This window comes from Trematomus bernacchii, unplaced genomic scaffold (genome assembly GCF_902827165.1).
Source record: "Trematomus bernacchii unplaced genomic scaffold, fTreBer1.1, whole genome shotgun sequence".
Lineage (NCBI taxonomy): Eukaryota > Metazoa > Chordata > Actinopteri > Perciformes > Nototheniidae > Trematomus > Trematomus bernacchii.
Window position 1 is genome coordinate 971,461 of NW_022987597.1, and position 20,000 is coordinate 991,460.

Here is a 20,000-nt window from a genome sequence, read left to right on the forward strand (position 1 = left end):
ACACACACACCTACACACTGTACACACACACACCTACACACTGTACCCCACACACACACCTACACTGTACCACACACACCTACACACTGTACCACACACACCTACACACTGTACCACACACACCTACGCACTGTACACACACACCTACACACTGTACACACACACACACCTACACACTGTACCACACACTGTACCACACACACACCTACACACTGTACCACACACACACACTGTACCACACACACACACCTACACACTGTACCACACACACACCTACACACTGTACCACCACACACACCTACACACTGTACCACACACACACACTGTACCACACACACCTACACACTGTACCACACACACCTACACACTGTACCACACACACCTACACACTGTACCACACACACACCTACACACTGTACCACACACACACCTACACACTGTACCGCACCTACACACTGTACCACACTCGCACCTACACACTGTACCACACTCGCACCTACACACTGTACCACACTCGCACCTACACACTGTACCACACACACCTACACACTGTACCACACACACACCTACACTGTACCACACACACACCTACACTGTACCACACACACACACACACCTACAGACTGTACCACACACACCTACACACTGTACCACACACACACCTACACACTGTACCACACACACACACACACACACCTACACTGTACCACACACACACCTACACACTGTACCACACACACACACACACACACCTACAGACTGTACCACACACACCTACACACTGTACCACACACACACCTACACACTGTACCACACACACACCTACAGACTGTACCACACACACCTACACACTGTACCACACACACACACACACACCTACAGACTGTACCACACACACACCTACACACTGTACCACACACACACACACACCTATACACTGTACCACACACACACCTACACACTGTACTACACACACACACACACACACCTACAGACTGTACCACACACACCTACACACTGTACACACACACACACCTACACACTGTACCACACACCTACACACTGTACCACACACCTACACACTGTACCACACACCTACACACTGTACCACACACACACACACTGTACCACACACACACCTACACACTGTACCACACACACACCTACACACTGTACCACACACACACCTACACACTGTACCACACACACTCCTACACACTGTACCACACACACACCTACACACTGTACCACACACACACCTACACACTGTACCACACACACACCTACACACTGTACCCCACACACACACCTACACTGTACCACACACACCTACACACTGTACCACACACACCTACACACTGTACCACACACACCTACGCACTGTACAACACACACCTACACACTGTACCACACACACACCTACACACTGTACCACACACACCTAAAGACATGTTACGGATAATAAATAACCTTTTCACAGAGACTTTAGGGAGAAAATGAACCCCCAACTTTACAAATAATCAGCTGGTGTCAGAAAGATGTTTTTGTAAATCCTAAAACTTTGAATAAGAAGCCACTGGACGACTTTTATTAAAACCTAAATTGCTCTATTTGAAGTCCCTCAGTCTGCTGGGATGAGGACCAATCAGAAGCCGGGGTTTGAATAACCTCAATCATAACAAGAAAACAACGAGTAATTCACAGCAGAGATGGAGACGGATAGAAATAGAGTGTTCTGCTCTGATGGGTTTATTTCTAAATGAGAGAGCCGGGACAATAACAGAGGGGTCAGAGGTCAGGAGAGAGGAGGAGGAAGAAAAACATAAATAAAACATATTGTTGTTGTTGTTGTTTGAATGTGACGCTGCAGAGAGGAGAGTCAGACTGACTGATATTAGCTTCATGTCAACAAACATCTGGGAATCATCTCAGTTTGTTAAGCTTGTGTGTTGACGATGGTCAGATGACTTCATTCAGCCTGGGAGGAACTGAGACTTGACTTTGCATTATTCAGAATGTTGACTTTTTTTCAGAACTTCTTTTTTTCTACAGGATTTTTACTTTTTTGACAACTTTTGAAATGTTTCAGAATTTTGAACATTTTTTCAGAATTTTGAACATTTTTTCAGAATTTTGAACATTTTTTCAGAATTTTGAAAAATGTTTCAGAATTTTTACCTTTCATTCAGAATTTTAATGTTTACTCAGAATTTGTACTTTTCTCAACATTTTTTGTCAATTGTTGACATTTTACAGAATTTTCTCTTTTTTTTGTAATTTTGTATGGCTCTGGGTGTTTCTCAATGTCGAGGAAGGCTGCTCCAAAGCCACTATTTCAAGCATACTACGTCATCGAGTGCCACCGAAGGACTGTTCCAATGTCCAGCATACTTGGAATTCTACCGAGGCCGGCGTACTTTCGAGGCTGCACATGTGTAGACTCCTCGGTCTTAAAATCCCCACAATGCTTTGCGCACGGACCAATTTCCAAATCTTTGGCGGAAATCCCGCTCCATTTAAGGCGGGGCCTCTCATATGACACACACCTGCACACTTGCTAGCCTGTTCCACCATTCTTCGTTTTCCGAATGCCAGGAAGGATTCTTGCCTCGCTTCTGAAGCAAGTGACTCGGAAGACATGTGCTACCAAGGAATCGTCCTCGACATTGAGAAACACCCCAGGGTGTTTTGTCCTTCAGAAGCGAGACAAGAATACTTCCTAGCCTCGGAAAACGAAGAGTGGAACAGGCGAGCAAGTGTGCAGGTGTGCGTCATATGAGAGGCCCCGCCTTAAATTTTCCGCCAAAGATTTGGGGAAATTGGTCCGTGCGCAAAGCATTGTGGGGATTTAAAGACCGCGGAGTCTACACATGTGCCCGGGCTCGGTAGAATTCCAAGTATACTGGAGATTGGAACAGTCCTTCGGCGGGACTCGATGACGTATGCTTGAAATAGTGGCTCTGGAGCAGCTTTACTCGACATTGAGAAACACCCCCGGTGTCTCAGTCTGTAGGGACTTGGCCTGGGAACAAGGCACTGGCAAAATGGCTGCCCCTTTAATTCTGACTTTTCTCAGAAGACTGACTTTTTTATTTATACTATTTTCGGAACTTTGACCATTTTTGACAGAGTTTAATTTTTTCTACAAAATGTTGACTTTTTCTAAGAATTTTTTAAATGTTCTCAGAATTTTTGACTTTTTCAGGATTTAGACTTTTTTGTCAGGATTTATTTATAGTAGAATTTTTACTACTTTAGGAACTTTGACAATTTTTGGCAGAATATTGCATTTTTCAGGATTTTGACTTTTCTCTGAATTTTTACTTTTCTCTGAATTTTGACTTTTTTGTTTTCAGAATTTCTACGGAATTCATTTTTTTCTCCGAATTTTTACTTTTTTTCAGAATTGTTTCCTTATTTGTGAATTTCTACTATTTTCAGAGCTTAGACCATTTTTGGCAGATTGTTGCTGTTTTCAGAATTTTCTCAGGATTTTGACTTCTTCAGGATTTTGACTTGAGGAAGGGTCCCACTCCCTGACCTTGCCCAGCTGCTGGTGGACGCTCAGGTTGTACATCATCACGATCCCGTCCACGATCTCCAGCAGAGACTTGTCAGCGATTGGCTGCTCGGGCTCCTCCATCGGTCGCCCCAGCAACAGCCCGTCGTTACCATGGCTACCCTCGACTACGGGAGAGAGAGAGAGTGACGGGTAAATATAAAATAATATCAGCAAAAAGCGGAACGAGCAGCCCTCTTCTTGATTTCAACTTGCACAAAAAAACAAGACATTTTTATTTTATTTTATTCTAATTATTTAACTTGTCTGTTAGTTTGTGATCCAAATTGGGAAATAATTAAATTATCGCAGCAGCAGAAAAGCAGGCACTGCACAGGTCATTACAAATGTAATGCATTTCAAATTAATAAAATACAAATTTGAATCAAAAAACTATAAATAAATATTGAAAAATGTAAACTGAAAATAAAATAAACATACAAAGCTGTGATTTTTTTAATAATAATTTCATTATTTTATTTCCAATTTATTCGCATATAAAGTCAAAGTGTAAACATTTTGCGTTCTTACCACAAATTACCATCACATTTTTTACTCATATTGTTTATTTTTTGTTATTCTAGGAAACCTTCAGGCTAATGAACAGCAGATGTAAAACTAGCCTCTAAGCCAGGGGTCGGCACCGTAACCAGTGGCACACTAGGAACAAGTGGAATAAGTGTGCAAAATATTTAAATTTGATTTCTCTTTTTTTTTCTCTTTAACTCCAGGCGACTTTCTGCCGCTCTCCTCCGTGGTGCAGGGCTGATCGTTTCACCACAGAGGAAAGCACTTCACAAACTGCAGTACCCATAAGGAGCTGTACGAATACCACAGTTTTTGCGTGGCTGTGTCTTTAGTTGAAAGCCCAGTGGCGATCTGCTCATCTCTCATTGAAATAATATGCTACAAAGGGGCGGACTGGCCATCTGTGTGTTGAACTTTCCTGTCGGCTCCCAGACCGTAGTCGAGGAGGGCAGAAGCAACAAGCTTCAGGTTCAATAACCCACTTTAGCTGAAATGACTGAAGAGAGGCGAGCTCTTCTTGAGAGGCCGTTGCATTTATTTAGCTGTTCTTCTGTTTCACAAAATACATCACAGACCTCTGTTTTTCTGCTGCCTCGTTTCACTTCCAGAAACATACACACGCTCGCTCACTCTCTCTCTACCGTCCACACACACACATGCACACGCCACACCCCTCTCTCTCTCTCAAAGGGACAGCGATCTCATCTCAGTCTGCATGACCCTAATATCATCACATGTGTGTTCTGGAGAATCACAGACCGGACCATCGTCCTTATTATTAAGCCGTTTAAACCAATTATTTAAATGTGTTTGTTAAATTCGGCATCAAGTAAGTTGCGCTGACAGGTCCACACACTGCTCCCCCGCAACGAGGCCCCCCCGCCCTCCTGTTGACAGTTCACGAGCGTCGATATATATATATATATATATATATTGTTGTTTTACTGTCATTTTGTTGTATTTTAGCGCGTTTTATTTTTAGATGTTTAATTTGAATTTCACTATCCGTCTGCTTAAGGTTTTCTTGTAATCTTATTTGTCTTAACACTGTCATCTATGTTTGTTAATCTGTAAAGATCACTGAGACCAACGTGTTGTGTGATATTGGGACATATAAATACATTTGATTTGATTTATTTATGTGTCGTCCTCGGTGCGCTGCTCCATGTTATAGTATATACAGTATATATACAGTATATATACAGTATATATACTGTATATATACTGTATATATACTGTATATATACTGTATATATACAGTATATATACAGTATATACAGTATATATACTGTATATATACTGTATATATTTAGGTGTGTTTTACTCACTGTCGTCCTCTGTGCGCTGCTCCACGGCCAGCGTCCTGACCTTGACCTTCTCGGGCTGGCTCAGAGGTCGTCTGGGGGTCATCAGGCTGACGGCCGCGGTGCTCAGGAAGCGATTGGCCCGTCCGAGCGTTGGAGAGCTCAGCCAGCTGGGCCGGGCCAGCGCCCCCCCCACCGCCGCGCCAAACGGACGCTGACAGGAGGACACATCAGGGATAACACACTCGTTAGTGTCAGGGATAACACACTCGTTAGTATCGGGGATAACACACTCGTTAGTGTCAGGGATAGCACGCTCGTTAGTGTCAGGGATAGCACGCTCGTTAGTGTCAGGGATAGCACGCTCGTTAGTGTCAGGGATAGCACGCTCGTTAGTGTCAGGGATAGCACGCTCGTTAGTGTCAGGGATAGCACGCTCGTTAGTGTCAGGGATAGCACGCTCGTTAGTGTCAGGGATAACACACTCGTTAGTGTCAGGGATAACACACTCGTTAATGTCAGGGATAGCACGCTCGTTAGTGTCAGGGATAACACACTCGTTAGTATCAGGGATAGCACGCTCGTTAGTGTCAGGGATAGCACGCTCGTTAGTGTCAGGGATAGCACGCTCGTTAGTGTCAGGGATAGCACGCTCGTTAGTGTCAGGGATAGCACGCTCGTTAGTGTCAGGGATAGCACGCTCGTTAGTGTCAGGGATAGCAAACTCGTTAGTGTCAGGGATAGCACACTCGTTAGTATCGGGGATAACACACTCGTTAATGTCAGGGATAGCACGCTCGTTAGTGTCAGGGATAACACACTCGTTAGTGTCAGGGATAGCACACTCGTTAGTGTCAGGGATAGCACACTCGTTAGTGTCAGGGATAGCACACTCGTTAGTATCGGGGATAACACACTCGTTAGTGTCAGGGATAGCACGCTCGTTAGTGTCAGGGATAGCACACTCGTTAGTATCGGGGATAACACACTCGTTAGTGTCAGGGATAGCACGCTCGTTAGTGTCAGGGATAGCACACTCGTTAGTATCGGGGATAACACACTCGTTAATGTCAGGGATAGCACGCTCGTTAGTGTCAGGGATAACACACTCGTTAGTATCAGGGATAGCACGCTCGTTAGTGTCAGGGATAGCACGCTCGTTAGTGTCAGGGATAGCACGCTCGTTAGCGTCAGGGATAACACGCTCGTTAGTATCAGGGATAGCACGCTCGTTAGTATCAGGGATAGCACGCTCGTTAGTGTCAGGGATAGCACGCTCGTTAGTGTCAGGGATAGCACACTCGTTAGCGTCAGGGATAACAGATCCAATACAAATACATGATATTTAGGAGCGTTTTTATCATCTTTTTTGTAACTTAACATTATAAATAACTCAAAAATTAAACCTTTTATGTATTAATTTTAATTCGTTTAGTTTTTTTACTCCTTTTAATATATATAGTGTATAATAATAATAATTAACTCAGGAATAACTTTTAACATTTATTTTGAACAGCTAGAAAAAGCATATATATAAAATATTTACTTAATCCCTTTTCTATTTGAGTGTTTAGTTTTTTACAGTGGAAAATAAGTAATTATAATAATAATGGTAATAAAAACTTGCTCAAGGGCACCAGGGCAGGGCAGGAGGTGAACTGGGACCTCTCCAAGTAGCAGTCCACTCTCCATATTTAGGTCTGTTCGGGACTTGAACCGGCGACCCTACGGCTCACAGACCAAGCCCCTACTGACCGAGACCCTGCTCTTTCACAAAAATAGGATGAAAATCTATTTTCAAAACAAGCTTAATCTTGAACTCTCTGTTCGGACTTTTATTTTGAAAAATAAGCCTCGTCCTTTTGCAACATTAAAGTTAATTTTACAATAATGCATCAATAAATAATAAACCAGTAATAATAATTACAACAATAATAATAATAATAATATATAGAGACCTGTGCCGCTCCGCTCTCCTCGTCCTCGTCCAGGTCGTCCATGGACGACGCCTGGATCTCTGCCGGGTCGATGATGATGTTCGCTTTACTCGCAAGATCATCTGCAACACAATACAATGTTAATATTAATACATTTATCACTTTGAAACATTTCAGGAGAAAAAGGTCAAATCAGAAGCACCACAGAAACATTTATATCTCATGTTGTGTATTCTAGAGATACTTTGATATACGTCTGTACTGCAGATATGTTCATTGAGATCAACAAAATAAATCTGATTCAAACACACACACACACACACACACACACACACACACACACACACACACACACACACACACACACACACACACACACACAACACACACACACACACACACACACACACACACACACACACACACACACACACACACACACACACACACACACACACACACACACACACACACACACACACACACACACACACACACACACACACACACACACACACCTTTGAGGGTCTTCTTGAGGTGTGACAGCAGCCCTCCCAGCCTCTGAAGGTCGAAGTAATCCACCTTCCCGTTGTAGAAGAGCTGGGGGGGGACGTAGGCCTCTGAGGGGGGGGGGGGGCATGAGATGCATTCATTACATCATCAATAGAGAAAGTGCAGGAACACAGTCTCTGAGAAACTGAGGAAATCATTTTCATTTCAAATGTTTAAAAATAATGTCTTGTTTCGACTCAAAGAGCCGTCTGCAGTTTGTGACTTGTGAGGGTTCAATATGAATAATGATGAATACGTGTCTGTGTGTTTCACATTCTTCCAATTGTACCATTTTTATATTAATAATAACAATAATAATAATAATAAAGTGTGTGTACCCTCGCTCTGGCGCCGGCCCTCGTCCCAACTCATCCTGACGGCCGTGATGAGGCGGTGCAGAAAACACACCATGTACTCCGGAGGACACAGAGCCGTGGGGTGCTGCCACACACACACACACACACACACACACACACACACACACACACACACACACACACACACACACACACACACACACACACACACACACACACACACACACACACACACACACACACCACACACACACACACACACACACACACACACACACACACACACACACACACACACACACACACACACACACACACACACACACACACACACACACACACACACACACACACACACACACACACACACACACACACACACACACACACACACACACACACACACACACACACACACAATTTATTTTACCGGACATATTTGAAACTTACCGGTCATGTTTCAATAATAATAATAATTAAAGCTGCAAGCAGCGTTGAGCGGGTCTTCGACGCTCCGCAGGCTGTTGTCCGCACGTCGAGGTGTGTGTCTAGGTGTCTCGAGGACTCGAACGTTGGCAAACGTGGAAAGTTTCAGGCCGATCGGACAACGTACATGGGATTTACAGCAGTATCATAAACATTGTGTTTGATGGCGAGTGATCTGTCGCCATGGCAACGGCATTTGATGACACCCCATAATATGCCTAGATGTGTTGAGGGCTGCATCGTTATCAAACCTGTGAAGTTCTGGGCTGTTTGGACCATGTTAACTGGAGTTATGAGAAAACCGTGTTTCACGGCGACCATTTTGTTACCATGGCAACGGCATTTGACGAAATCTCAAAACTGACACATATATGTCTCTAGGGCTGTACCGTTAGCACACATGTAAAGTTTGAACACTTTTTTACCATTTACACAGGAGTTATAGCAATATCATGCTTAACGGCGAGGGATGCGTTGCCATGGCAACAGCTTTAGAGGAAAACTCACTATTGTCATATTGAGGTGTTGAGGGCCGGACTAGTAGCCATCATCTGAAGTCTGGTGCAGTTTGGATCATTTTCCATTGACTTAAGACCAGTGGCGTTGCCTGGCCTGGGCATCCGGGGCTTTAGCCCCGAATGTTTTTTCTCTAGCCCCGGACAATTCTCCCTCAATAATATAATACATTAACCGTGCTTTACGTGAACCTCATCATGACACAAGAGAGGACGGCAGCACTGTAATTTCCCGTGTTCAGTGAATGCAACAGAGGCATGACACCAGACCAATCAGAGAGTTGCATGGAAATAAACGTGTGCTTGTGTCATTCAAGCTCGGCTCTGTGTGTGTGTGGCAATAGCGCATTTAGTGTGATAGAGAGGGAGAGAGGGAGAGAGGGGGAGGGAGGGACCGGTGCCAGCATGGACCGTGTTGTTAGCATCTGGTTTGCTAGCTGCACTAATGGACATAAGGAGCTGTTTCCACAAGAAGCTGGAGGAGAGTCCTCTCCTCTCAGACTGAGAGACTCAGGTGAGCTAAAGGACTCTCTGAGTGTTTAGATACATAACTTTAGTCTAAGTTATCTCAGTGGGTCTCAAACGGTTTGGTCACAAATTATTCAAAAGATTATTTCCACGGCACACCTTCATATGATCATTATAGTTATAAAAAAAATAAGAGAATAAAGGAAAAACAGTTATGAAATACTATATGGCAGTAAAACAAGAATAGAGTTTAAAAGGGGAGTGATTAGTAAAATATCCATAAAGAAAAAGTACATCTGTTTACAGTTCTGCTTCATATGGGTGTTGAGAGAGGTATCCATAGATCTCTTCATTTTGCTCTCAAAGTGCACCAGATTGATGCATTTAACTTCAATATTTAAAAAAAAATCTTCCCGGGGGAGCATCCCCCCGGACCCCCCTAGAGGAGGTGAGCCCCCCACTCATAAAAAATACCACTTTACCCCTGCCTATATGCCGTGAGCTGATTATCGAGCCTTCATTGTAACAGTCGCGAGTGTACTGTGTGTGTGTGCGTGTGGGGAGTGTTGCAGTAAAAAATGCCACTGTAGTGCCGCCGCCACTGTGGGCTAAGCCCCGAATGTTTTCAGGTCCAGGCGACGCCCCTGCTTAAGACAACATTGTGTTTTTTGGCGAGGGATGCGTTGCCATGGAAACGGCATAAGATGACATCCCATAATTGGCGTAGAGCTGTTGAAGGCCGGACCATTAGCCATCATCTGATGTCTGGTGCCGTTTGGATGATTTTCATAGGAGTAACGGAAACATCGTTTTTTTTGGCGAGGGATGCGTTGCCATGGAAACGGCATATGGTGAGATCTCAGATTTCACGCAGAAATATATATAAAAGTGAAGATTGGAGGACGATGGGACTGTGCCCATTGGATTTACAGCGACACCGTGTTTAATGGCGAGGGATGCGTTGCCATGGAAACGGCATATGATGACATCCCAGAATTGGCGTAGAGTTGTTGAGGGCCGGACCATTAACTGTCATCTGAAGTCTGGTGCAGTTTGGAACCTTTTCCATTGACTTAAGACAACATTGTGTTTTTTGGCGAGGGATGCGTTGCCATGGATACGGCATATGATGACATCCCATAATTGGCGTAGAGCTGTTGAGGGCCAGACCATTAGCCATCATCTGAAGTCTGGTACAGTTTGGATTATTTTCCATTGACTTAAGACAACATTGTATTTTAATGGCGAGGGATACCTTGCCATGGCAACAGCTTTTGAGGAAAACTCACTTTTGTCATATTGAGGTGTTAAGGGCTGGACCATTAACTGTCATCTGAAGTCTGGTGCAGTTTGGACCATTTTCCATTGACTTAAGACAACATTGTGTTTTACGGCGAGGGATGCGTTGCCATGGAAACGGCATATTATGACATCCCATAATTGGCGTAGAGCTGTTGAGGGCTGGATCATTAGCCATCATCTGAAGTCTGGTGCAGTTTGGATCATTTTCCATTGACTTAAGACAACATTGTGTTTTATGGCGAGGGATCTGTCGCCATGGCAACGGCATATGATGACATCCCATAATCGGCGTAGAGCTGTTGAGGGCCGGACCATTAACTGTCATCTGAAGTCTGGTGCAGTTTGGACCATTTTCCATTGACTTAAGACAACATTGTGTTTTACGGCGAGGGATGCGTTGCCATGGAAACGGCATACGGTGAGATCTCAGATTTCACGTAGAGCTGTTGAGGCATGGACCGGTGATATAAAAGTGAAGATTGGTGGACGATGGGACCGTGTCCATTGGAGTTACAGCGACACCGTGTTTTATGGCGAGGGATTCGTTGCCATGGTAACGCCATATTAAGTAACATAAAATTTGACGTAGAGCTGTTCAGGGCCACAGTGTTAACCATCATGTGAAGTTTGGTGGCGTTGTGAGCATGTCAGTTTGAGTTATGACATCATCGTGTTCCATGGCGTTTGATGGGCCTAGCATCGAGCGAACGCGAACTTTGGCGCCAAATCACGGCTGCGCCGTGCGAAAGAAAAAAACGTCCGTGATAACTTTGAATTGCCCATGTCTGGAGACGCTACCCGACGAATTTCGAGTCGTACGGATAAAGTCCCTGGGAGAAGATAGATTTTGCGCGGAGGACGAGAAACGCGATAAATCCCGTTTTTTCGACGCCAAATTCAAAATGGCCGACTTCCTGTACGTTATTTTTTACCCCTCCAAGAGGCTTTTTTGTTCGTCTCCGCACCCTAGATATGCGTAGCGAGTTTCGTTCGTTTACGTGAAAGTTAAAGTGGGGGGAGTTTACGTTAAAAACGGAAGTGGGCGTGGCCTACGCAATTTTTTACGCAAAGTTCCGGAACCAATTACATATCGCAAGTTGCACCACTTCTGACGCGCGTGCGAAATTTGGTGAGTTTTCACATGTGTTGCGGGGGTCAAAGGTTTATCGGTCGCTGCGCGACCGATTTCAATAGGGTCTTCGCCGACCTAGGTCTCAGACCCTAATAAGAATTGTGTAGCAGAGTTTCCGTTAGCAGGTAATTACTCTGAGCGGAGATGCTGATGTTTAAAACTCAGTTAATGAGAGTCATTTTTATATTGCTTCAGTTTATAATCGTAACAGATCGAAAAATTCAGATTCATTTTTCAATAAATGATTCCACAAACAACATCATTATTACATTCAAACAAACTACTTGTAGATGAAGAACATTATTCAAAAGCTTACAATTAAAGGTGGGGTAGGTAAGTTTGAGAAACCGGCTGGAGATACACTTTTTGTTATATTCCATGGAATGCTCTTAACATCCCGATAGCAATGAATATCTGAAGTGCTTTGACAAGAAATCCATAAAGAAATATCATCTGTGGAAGCTGTAGTACTGTAAAAAGCACGACCAATCATCTGAGCCGGCCCGGCTAAAATAACTGGATGGCCTACCTGCCTGTCAGCCTTCCATCTGTGCACAAACTTATCTCGTGCCCTCATTGGTCATGTGCGCGTTCGTGTGTGTTGGAGGAGGGGCTCTGTGAGGAAGTGGCAGATTTTCTCCGGTTGTGTATTTTCAAATTCTAGAGATCTCCAGCTGGTTTCTCAAACTTACCTACCCCACCTTTAAGTTTGGATAATAACACGGGAGAATCAATATCTCTCAATATCTCTCTATATATCTCTATATATCTCTCTATATATATCTCTCTATATATCTCTATATATATCTCTATATATATCTCTCTATATATATATATATATATATATATATATATATCTCTATATATATATATATATATATATATAGTGGGCGGGGCTTCAGGTGATCACGCAGAGCTGCGTGTCTCCGTCAGACTCAGCAGCTGATCTGATCTCTCTCTCTCGTCCGGTTATACTTCACTCTCGTTCATGTCCATATGGATCAGATCCAGCTCTCCTGATCGGCCTTTATAGAGAGCACCGATCAAACTATTAAGAGTGAATATCAGCCGATAATGACCGGCGGCCGATCGGCTAACAGAAACCCTGACACACACATACTGTCAGAGAGAGAGTGTGTGTGTGTGTGTGTGTGTGTGGTGTGTGTGTGTGTGTGTGTGTGTGTGTGTGTGTGTGTGTGTGTGTGTGTGTGTGTGTGTGTGTGTGTGTGTGTGTGTGTTTAATAAGGCGTCAGACAGCAGGACTCACCCCTCTGTTGCTGGCGTTCTCCTGCAGGAACTTCCTGAACTTGTTGAGGAAGATGTAACGCGAGGCTTCTCCCTGAAACACACACACATGTGTAAGCTGTGTTTTTAAAGAACGAGATAACATGTAATAATTAACAAGAATTATATATATATGTAATAAATATATATCTTTAGTGAAGGTACCGTGGTTTTGTCTTTGTTGTTGAGCAGCAGCTTCAGGATCTGAACCTGCAGCTCCTCCACCACTGAGACCACCAGGAAATACAAAATAAATGTGTTTTAATTATTTTTTTACAACAATTATTTTCTTTTTGTGTCAAACATTAAAATAAAAAAATTCAATTTAAGTTCCATTTTGACTCAAAGTGACACATTTGTATTTATTATTTAAATTAAGTTCACCTGAAATATAAAGATATATTTATTTTTAATCCAGGTGATTTATGTGCAAACATCTTAATTTGAGGAATAATTCAAATGCATAATATTCATATAACATTTCATATTAAAGGGGACCTATCATTCAAAATGCACTTTTTTATGTCTTTTCTACAGAGATATGTGTCCCCGGTGTGTCCCCGGTGTGTCCCCGGTGTGTCCCCGGTGTGTCCCCGGTGTGTCCCCGGTGTGTCCCCGGTGTGTCCCCGGTGTGTCCCCCGTGTGTCCCGGTGTGTCCCCGGTGTGTCCCCGGTGTGTCCCCGGTGTGTCCCCGGTGTGTCCCCGGTGTGTCCCTGTGTGTCCCCCGTGTGTCCCCGGTGTGTCCCCGGTGTGTCCCCGGTGTGTCCCCGGTGTGTCCCCGGTGTGTCCCTGTGTGTCCCCCGTGTGTCCCCGGTGTGTCCCCGGTGTGTCCCGGTGTGTCCCGGTGTGTCCCGGTGTGTCCCCGGTGCGTCCCCGGTGCGTCCCCGGTGTGTCCCCGGTGTGTCCCCGGTGTGTCCCCGTGTGTCCCGGTGTGTCCCCGGTGTGTCAAGAGAACATGCTCGTGAACTGTCAACGGGGGGGGGAACTGTTAGCGCCGTGTTATGCACCTTGCGGGAGCGCGCACAGCGTAAAGCCAAAGCTCACAGACATTTCAATGATTTGTACGGCAAAGTTAGGTTTGGAAACGGTATCATTTCCTTTTTGGCGGGCATGCATAACACCGCAGCCTCGCTGCGGGAAAACGTTGGCGCTGTTCTGAGTTTGTTCTAATCTGTCAAAAGGACAGACTGCTTTCCGATTTTTTTGTCATTGTTAAAAGAAATCCGTCATAGACGGAAGTTATTCGGTTAACGCGACCTCTGTCTCCGGCACACGTGACACGTCCCAACCTATCGTCTCCGTATACAGTCGCAGCTGCGTGTCTGTGTATTCAGCAGGATGTCTGCAGGAGGCACTTAGAGTAGAGTTGTATATATAATACATATAATGGCACTCTTCTAGCGGTAAACACTTAAGAAAGAACATGTCAAGCTATGTGCTGTATCAGAAACAATGCGTGGCGTGTTTTGGGAGTAATATGCTCTGTGTTTACATTAGCAAGCATGCTAACACTCAGAGCTAACCATGGAGCTAACGCTGTAGGCTACTGGAGAGAATATGTGTCACGTAATGTCCTTGTGGTAAACCCTGCGAGAGAGAAAGGTTTGAGCTCCTTACTGTTTCAGAAATAAAGCTTGAAGGAGCATAACATGTCATTTAATCACCGCAGCGTTTAGCTGAGCTTCTCCCGGTAGCAGGGGAAAGCTGTGTGACGCTACAAAGGGGCGTGGCTAGCAGCAGCTACAAAGGGGCGTGGCTAGCAGCAGCTACAAAGGGGCGTGGCTAGCAGCAGCTACAAAGGGGCGTGGCTAGCAGCAGCTACAAAGGGGCGTGGCTAGCAGCAGCTACAAAGGGGCGTGGCTAGCAGCAGCTACAAAGGGGCGTGGCTAGCAGCAGCTACAAAGGGGCGTGGCTAGCAGCAGCTACAAAGGCATATAGCATAATAGGTCCACTTTAAATAAAGTGACAAATATAATAATACATTTCATAATAATAATAACAGTAATAATAATAATAACAGACCTTCGATCCTCTTCTTCAGCCTCTGGCAGCCTCTCTCGTACGCTCGTCGTCTCAAACGCTCGTCGGCACTTTCATCGCTCGGCTCGCGCTCATCCTTACCCTGAGAGATAATCATTAATATCATCATTATTCATTAATAAAGATTCAGTTGTAGCTCAGCTCGTCTCACCCTGAGAGATAATGATCAACAACACAATAGTCAATAAATAAAGATGTGTGTGTGTGTGTGTGTGTGTGTGTGTGTGTGTGTGTGTGTGTGTGTGTGTGTGTGTGTGTTACCTCCTTATCAAAGTGTGTAGGCCACCATGTTGTAGGGATCAGCTCCTCTAGCCCCGCCTCCTTCACTCTGAGAGGAGTTTTAATGTAGAAGAAGACCACGGAGCGGAGGACGTCAAACGTGAGTCAGTTAGGGACAATAACTGAAATACTACTAAAAGAATACTCTGAATACTAATATAATACTACTACTGTAATACTACAATAATACTCTGAAGTACTACAACAATAATACTCTGAAGTAATACTATAATACTACAACAATAATACTCTGAAGTAATACAATAATACTACTAGCATACTACTCTGAAGTAATACTATAATACTACTAGCATACTACTCTGAAGTACTACAATAATACTACAACAATAATACTCTGAAGTAATACTATAATACTACTAGCATACTACTCTGAAGTACTACAATATAACCCTTAGATCCTAGTACAATATGACAGTATTTGGAGGATATAGCACGTTGTTGAGCAGGTACTTCCTGGACTTCTCGTGGTTCAGGACGGCTGTGGTGAGGCGCAGGTAGTGGATCTGAAACACACAGTTAAATATACTCATCAAACTGTGTACTCTGTTTTTGTACACACGTGAGGTATTTAAAAAAACTGAATAAATGTTCTCCTTAGTTCGTAAGATGTGTGAGTGAGTGCGTGTTTAAGTGTGTTTAAATGTGTGTGTACGTGTGAGTGAGTGAGTGAGTGAGTGAGTGAGTGAGTGAGTGAGTGAGTGAGTGAGTGAGTGAGGGTCCTTCTCAGGTCGACTATTTTCATTTCCTCGCTCCTCGGTCTCGGTCTCACCGGAAGTTGATTTGTCTGCGCCATCTTGAGTAGCATCCCATGGCTCTTATTTCTGCCGGAGGACCGAAGAGCGAGGATCGAGGAGCGAGGAGCGAGGAGCGAGGATCGAGGAGCGAGGAGCGAGGAGCGAGGATCGAGGAGCGAGGAGCGAGGAGCGAGGAGCGAGGAGCGAGGAGCGAGGATCGAGGAGCGAGGAGCGAGGAGCGAGGAGCGAGGATCGAGGATCGAGGATCGAGGATCGAGGATCGAGGAGCGAGGAGCGAGGATCGAGGATCAAGGAGCGAGGAGCGAGGAGCGAGGATCGAGGATCAAGGAGCGAGGAGCGAGGAGCGAGGATCGAGGATCGAGGAGCGAGGATCGAGGATCGAGGAGCGAGGAGCGAGGAGCGAGGAGCGAGGAGCGAGGAGCGAGGATCGAGGAGCGAGGAGCGAGGACCGAGGATCGAGGAGCGATAATGGAGGAACCACCAGACCATCCTTCGATGAAATCCTCAGACACTCGCCCCGCCCCCTTACTGTGTATCGCTCACTGATTGGACGATGCAGCGCATGCACTGATCTGATGCTTCTTGACATGAGAGCAGTTTCCCAGCGGAGTGAAGAAAACACATGAAACTCACGGGACTCACTCCTCAGTTCATACTGTGTTTTGTTTCAATGAATGCATCATTCAGTTACAAATATGTGATATATCTGAACTACTAAGTGCTCAAAAATCATTTTATTCATTTATTGGAAACATTTTCATGATCGATTTTTTCGTTTTACATTTTCATTTATTGTCATTTCCATTCAGTCAGTCATTAAGTGCTATTTAACATGTTAATGTGCTACATATCCACACAAACAAACACAGTGTGCAATCCAATGAATGTTCATCTCACTGGGTTTTGATAGATAACATATATCTCTCTTTCTTCTCTCAGTTATTTTATTTCTATAATCAATATTAATCCAACTATTGTTCGTTTATACATTTTAAGAATGGCGTTTATCTTTTTTGAGAATGAGTTCTTATTTGATTTGATTTATTTGAGTCTACAACAGATGATACAAATGTTTGTGTCAGTAAATGTGTACTAACAGAGGCGGGGGTGTTTGTGAAAACAACGGGGACAGAGCTGCTGTCAGACGATCAGCTGTGCAGCGTCATCACAAACGGACGTCGCTTCACGTGACGCTCCGGAGGAAAGGACGTCCCATTGCTCTTAAAACTCATTTCCCTGCTTCTCGTGGTTTCCTTGAGTCTCTCCATGCTTCCCTGGTGGGGGGGACTAGACGCAGGGAAACGACGCAAGTGAGGGATGCAAGGAATCCATTTAATCGACCTGAGAAGGACCCTGAGTGAGTGAGTGAGTGAGTGAGTGAGTGAGTGAGTGAGTGAGTGAGTGAGTGAGTGAGTGAGTGAGTGAGTGAGTGAGTGAGTGAGTGAGTGAGTGAGTGAGTGAGTGAGTGAGTGTTACCTGGAAGCCCAGGTCTGGGATGATGGGGGAGAAACGATAAGCTCTGAGCAGAGACATCATCAGCTGCTTCAGACACTCGCTGACCTCATAGTCCTGCAGGGGAAAAACAATATGAACAACGTAGAAATAGAACTGAGGAATCTGATGGAAAATAAAGCTCTTTAACTTTAACTGTACCTCCATCAGCAGCCAGAACAGATCCAGGAGCTGCTGGATGAGAGGGTGCTCGTCTACAGAGCCCCCCCCCTCCAGGATGCCCAGCAGGAAGTTCATCAGCACGTCCTCCACCAGGTACACCTTACACTGTAAGAAATACAGGCATTAGGTACACTTTACACTGTAAAAAATACAGGTATTAGGTACACTTTACACTGTAAGAAATACAGGTATTAGGTACCCTTTACACTGTAAAAAATACAGGTATTAGGTACACTTTACACTGTAAGAAATACAGGTATTAGGTACACTTTACACTGTAAAAAATACAGGTATTAGGTACACTTTACACTGTAAAAAATACAGGTATTAGGTACACCTTACACTGTAAGAAATACAGGTATTAGGTACACTTTACACTGTAAGAAATAAAGGTATTAGGTACACTTTACACTGTAAGAAATACAGGCATTAGGTACACTTTACACTGTAAGAAATACAGGTATTAGGTACACTTTACACTGTAAGAAATAAAGGTATTAGGTACACCTTACACTGTAATAAATACAGGTATTAGGTACACTTTACACTGTAAGAAATACAGGTATTAGGTACACTTTACGCTGTAAGAAATACAAGCAACAGGTACACTTTACACTGTAAAAAATACAGGTATTAGGTACACCTTATACTGTAATAAATACAGGTATTAGGTACACTGTAAGAAATACAGGTATTAGGTACACTTTACACTGTAAGAAATAAAGGTATTATGTACACTTTACACTGTAAGAAATACTAGCAACAGGTACACTTTACACTGTAAAAAATACAGGTATTAGGTACACCTTACACTGTAAGAAATAAAGGTATTAGGTACACTTTACACTGTAAGAAATAAAGGTATTATGTACACTTTACACTGTAAGAAATACAGGTATTAGGTACACTTTACACTGTAAGAAATACAAGCATTAGGTACACTTTACACAACAGGTGCACACTTAGTGCCGTTCTAGTTTAAACCACCAGATGGAGCCAAAGCTCTGATGTTTTTACAGACATCCATAACACTCTGTTATTTCCACCTTGAGTATTTGTTTATACTCTGGAACCATGTGATAGTTATAAATACTAAATATTGTGTACATTATTATTATAACAGTATAATTATTTTTGGTTAATTTACCACTTTTAATTAACTAATGTCAGAGAATATTTGAGTTGTTTCTTTCACTAATTCATGAGTTTGATTTTACTCTGGAAGCATGTGAACTTTGTTCCTCTTCACACACTCTTTCTCTCACCATGAGTGGAGCGAAGTGGTTGAAGATGTGAGCGAGAGTGACGAGGACGGTGGGTTCTCCGTGAAGCCTCCAACCTGTGAATTCCCTCTCCAGCAGACGCTCCTCCTGCACGCACACACACACACACACACACACACACACACACACACACACACACACACACACACACACACACACACACACACACACACACACACACACACACACACACACACACACACACACACACACACACACACACACACACACACACCACACACACACACACACACACACACACACACACACACACACACACACACACACACACACACACACACACACACACACCAATCAGAGAGAGCATTAAGAGACAGCAACAGGAAGTTTGAACGGTTTTATCCTCCATTCACCAGGTTGACAGTTTGATCTAAATCAACATCTGAAGCCGTGTTGTATTCAAAGAGACGTTGTGTTACTCAGTTAGAAAGGGTTCAGTTGGGAAAACACTGAGCGTCCTCTTCCAACATGAGAGTAACGTGCTAACAAAGGTATCCCAACTGTAGCTGTGAACATGACAGGATGTCTGATTACCTAGAAGAG

General features: G+C 43.9%; 1 protein-coding gene across 1 annotated transcript in view; it reads right to left on the reverse strand.

Annotated features, from left to right (window-relative positions):
* Positions 1–20,000, reverse strand: part of LOC117482497 (E3 ubiquitin-protein ligase RNF123) — a gene marked incomplete in the record, with an annotated part of 111,170 nt that overhangs the window by 77,402 nt on the left and 13,768 nt on the right. Inside the window, 13 exon segments of the mRNA XM_034130584.1 lie at positions 3,542–3,687; positions 5,416–5,605; positions 7,350–7,450; positions 7,847–7,948; positions 8,219–8,321; positions 13,368–13,439; positions 13,550–13,611; positions 15,407–15,506; positions 15,686–15,803; positions 16,154–16,227; positions 17,956–18,048; positions 18,133–18,258; positions 19,419–19,523. Of these exon segments, the coding sequence (XP_033986475.1) occupies positions 3,542–3,687; positions 5,416–5,605; positions 7,350–7,450; positions 7,847–7,948; positions 8,219–8,321; positions 13,368–13,439; positions 13,550–13,611; positions 15,407–15,506; positions 15,686–15,803; positions 16,154–16,227; positions 17,956–18,048; positions 18,133–18,258; positions 19,419–19,523 (1,392 nt within the window).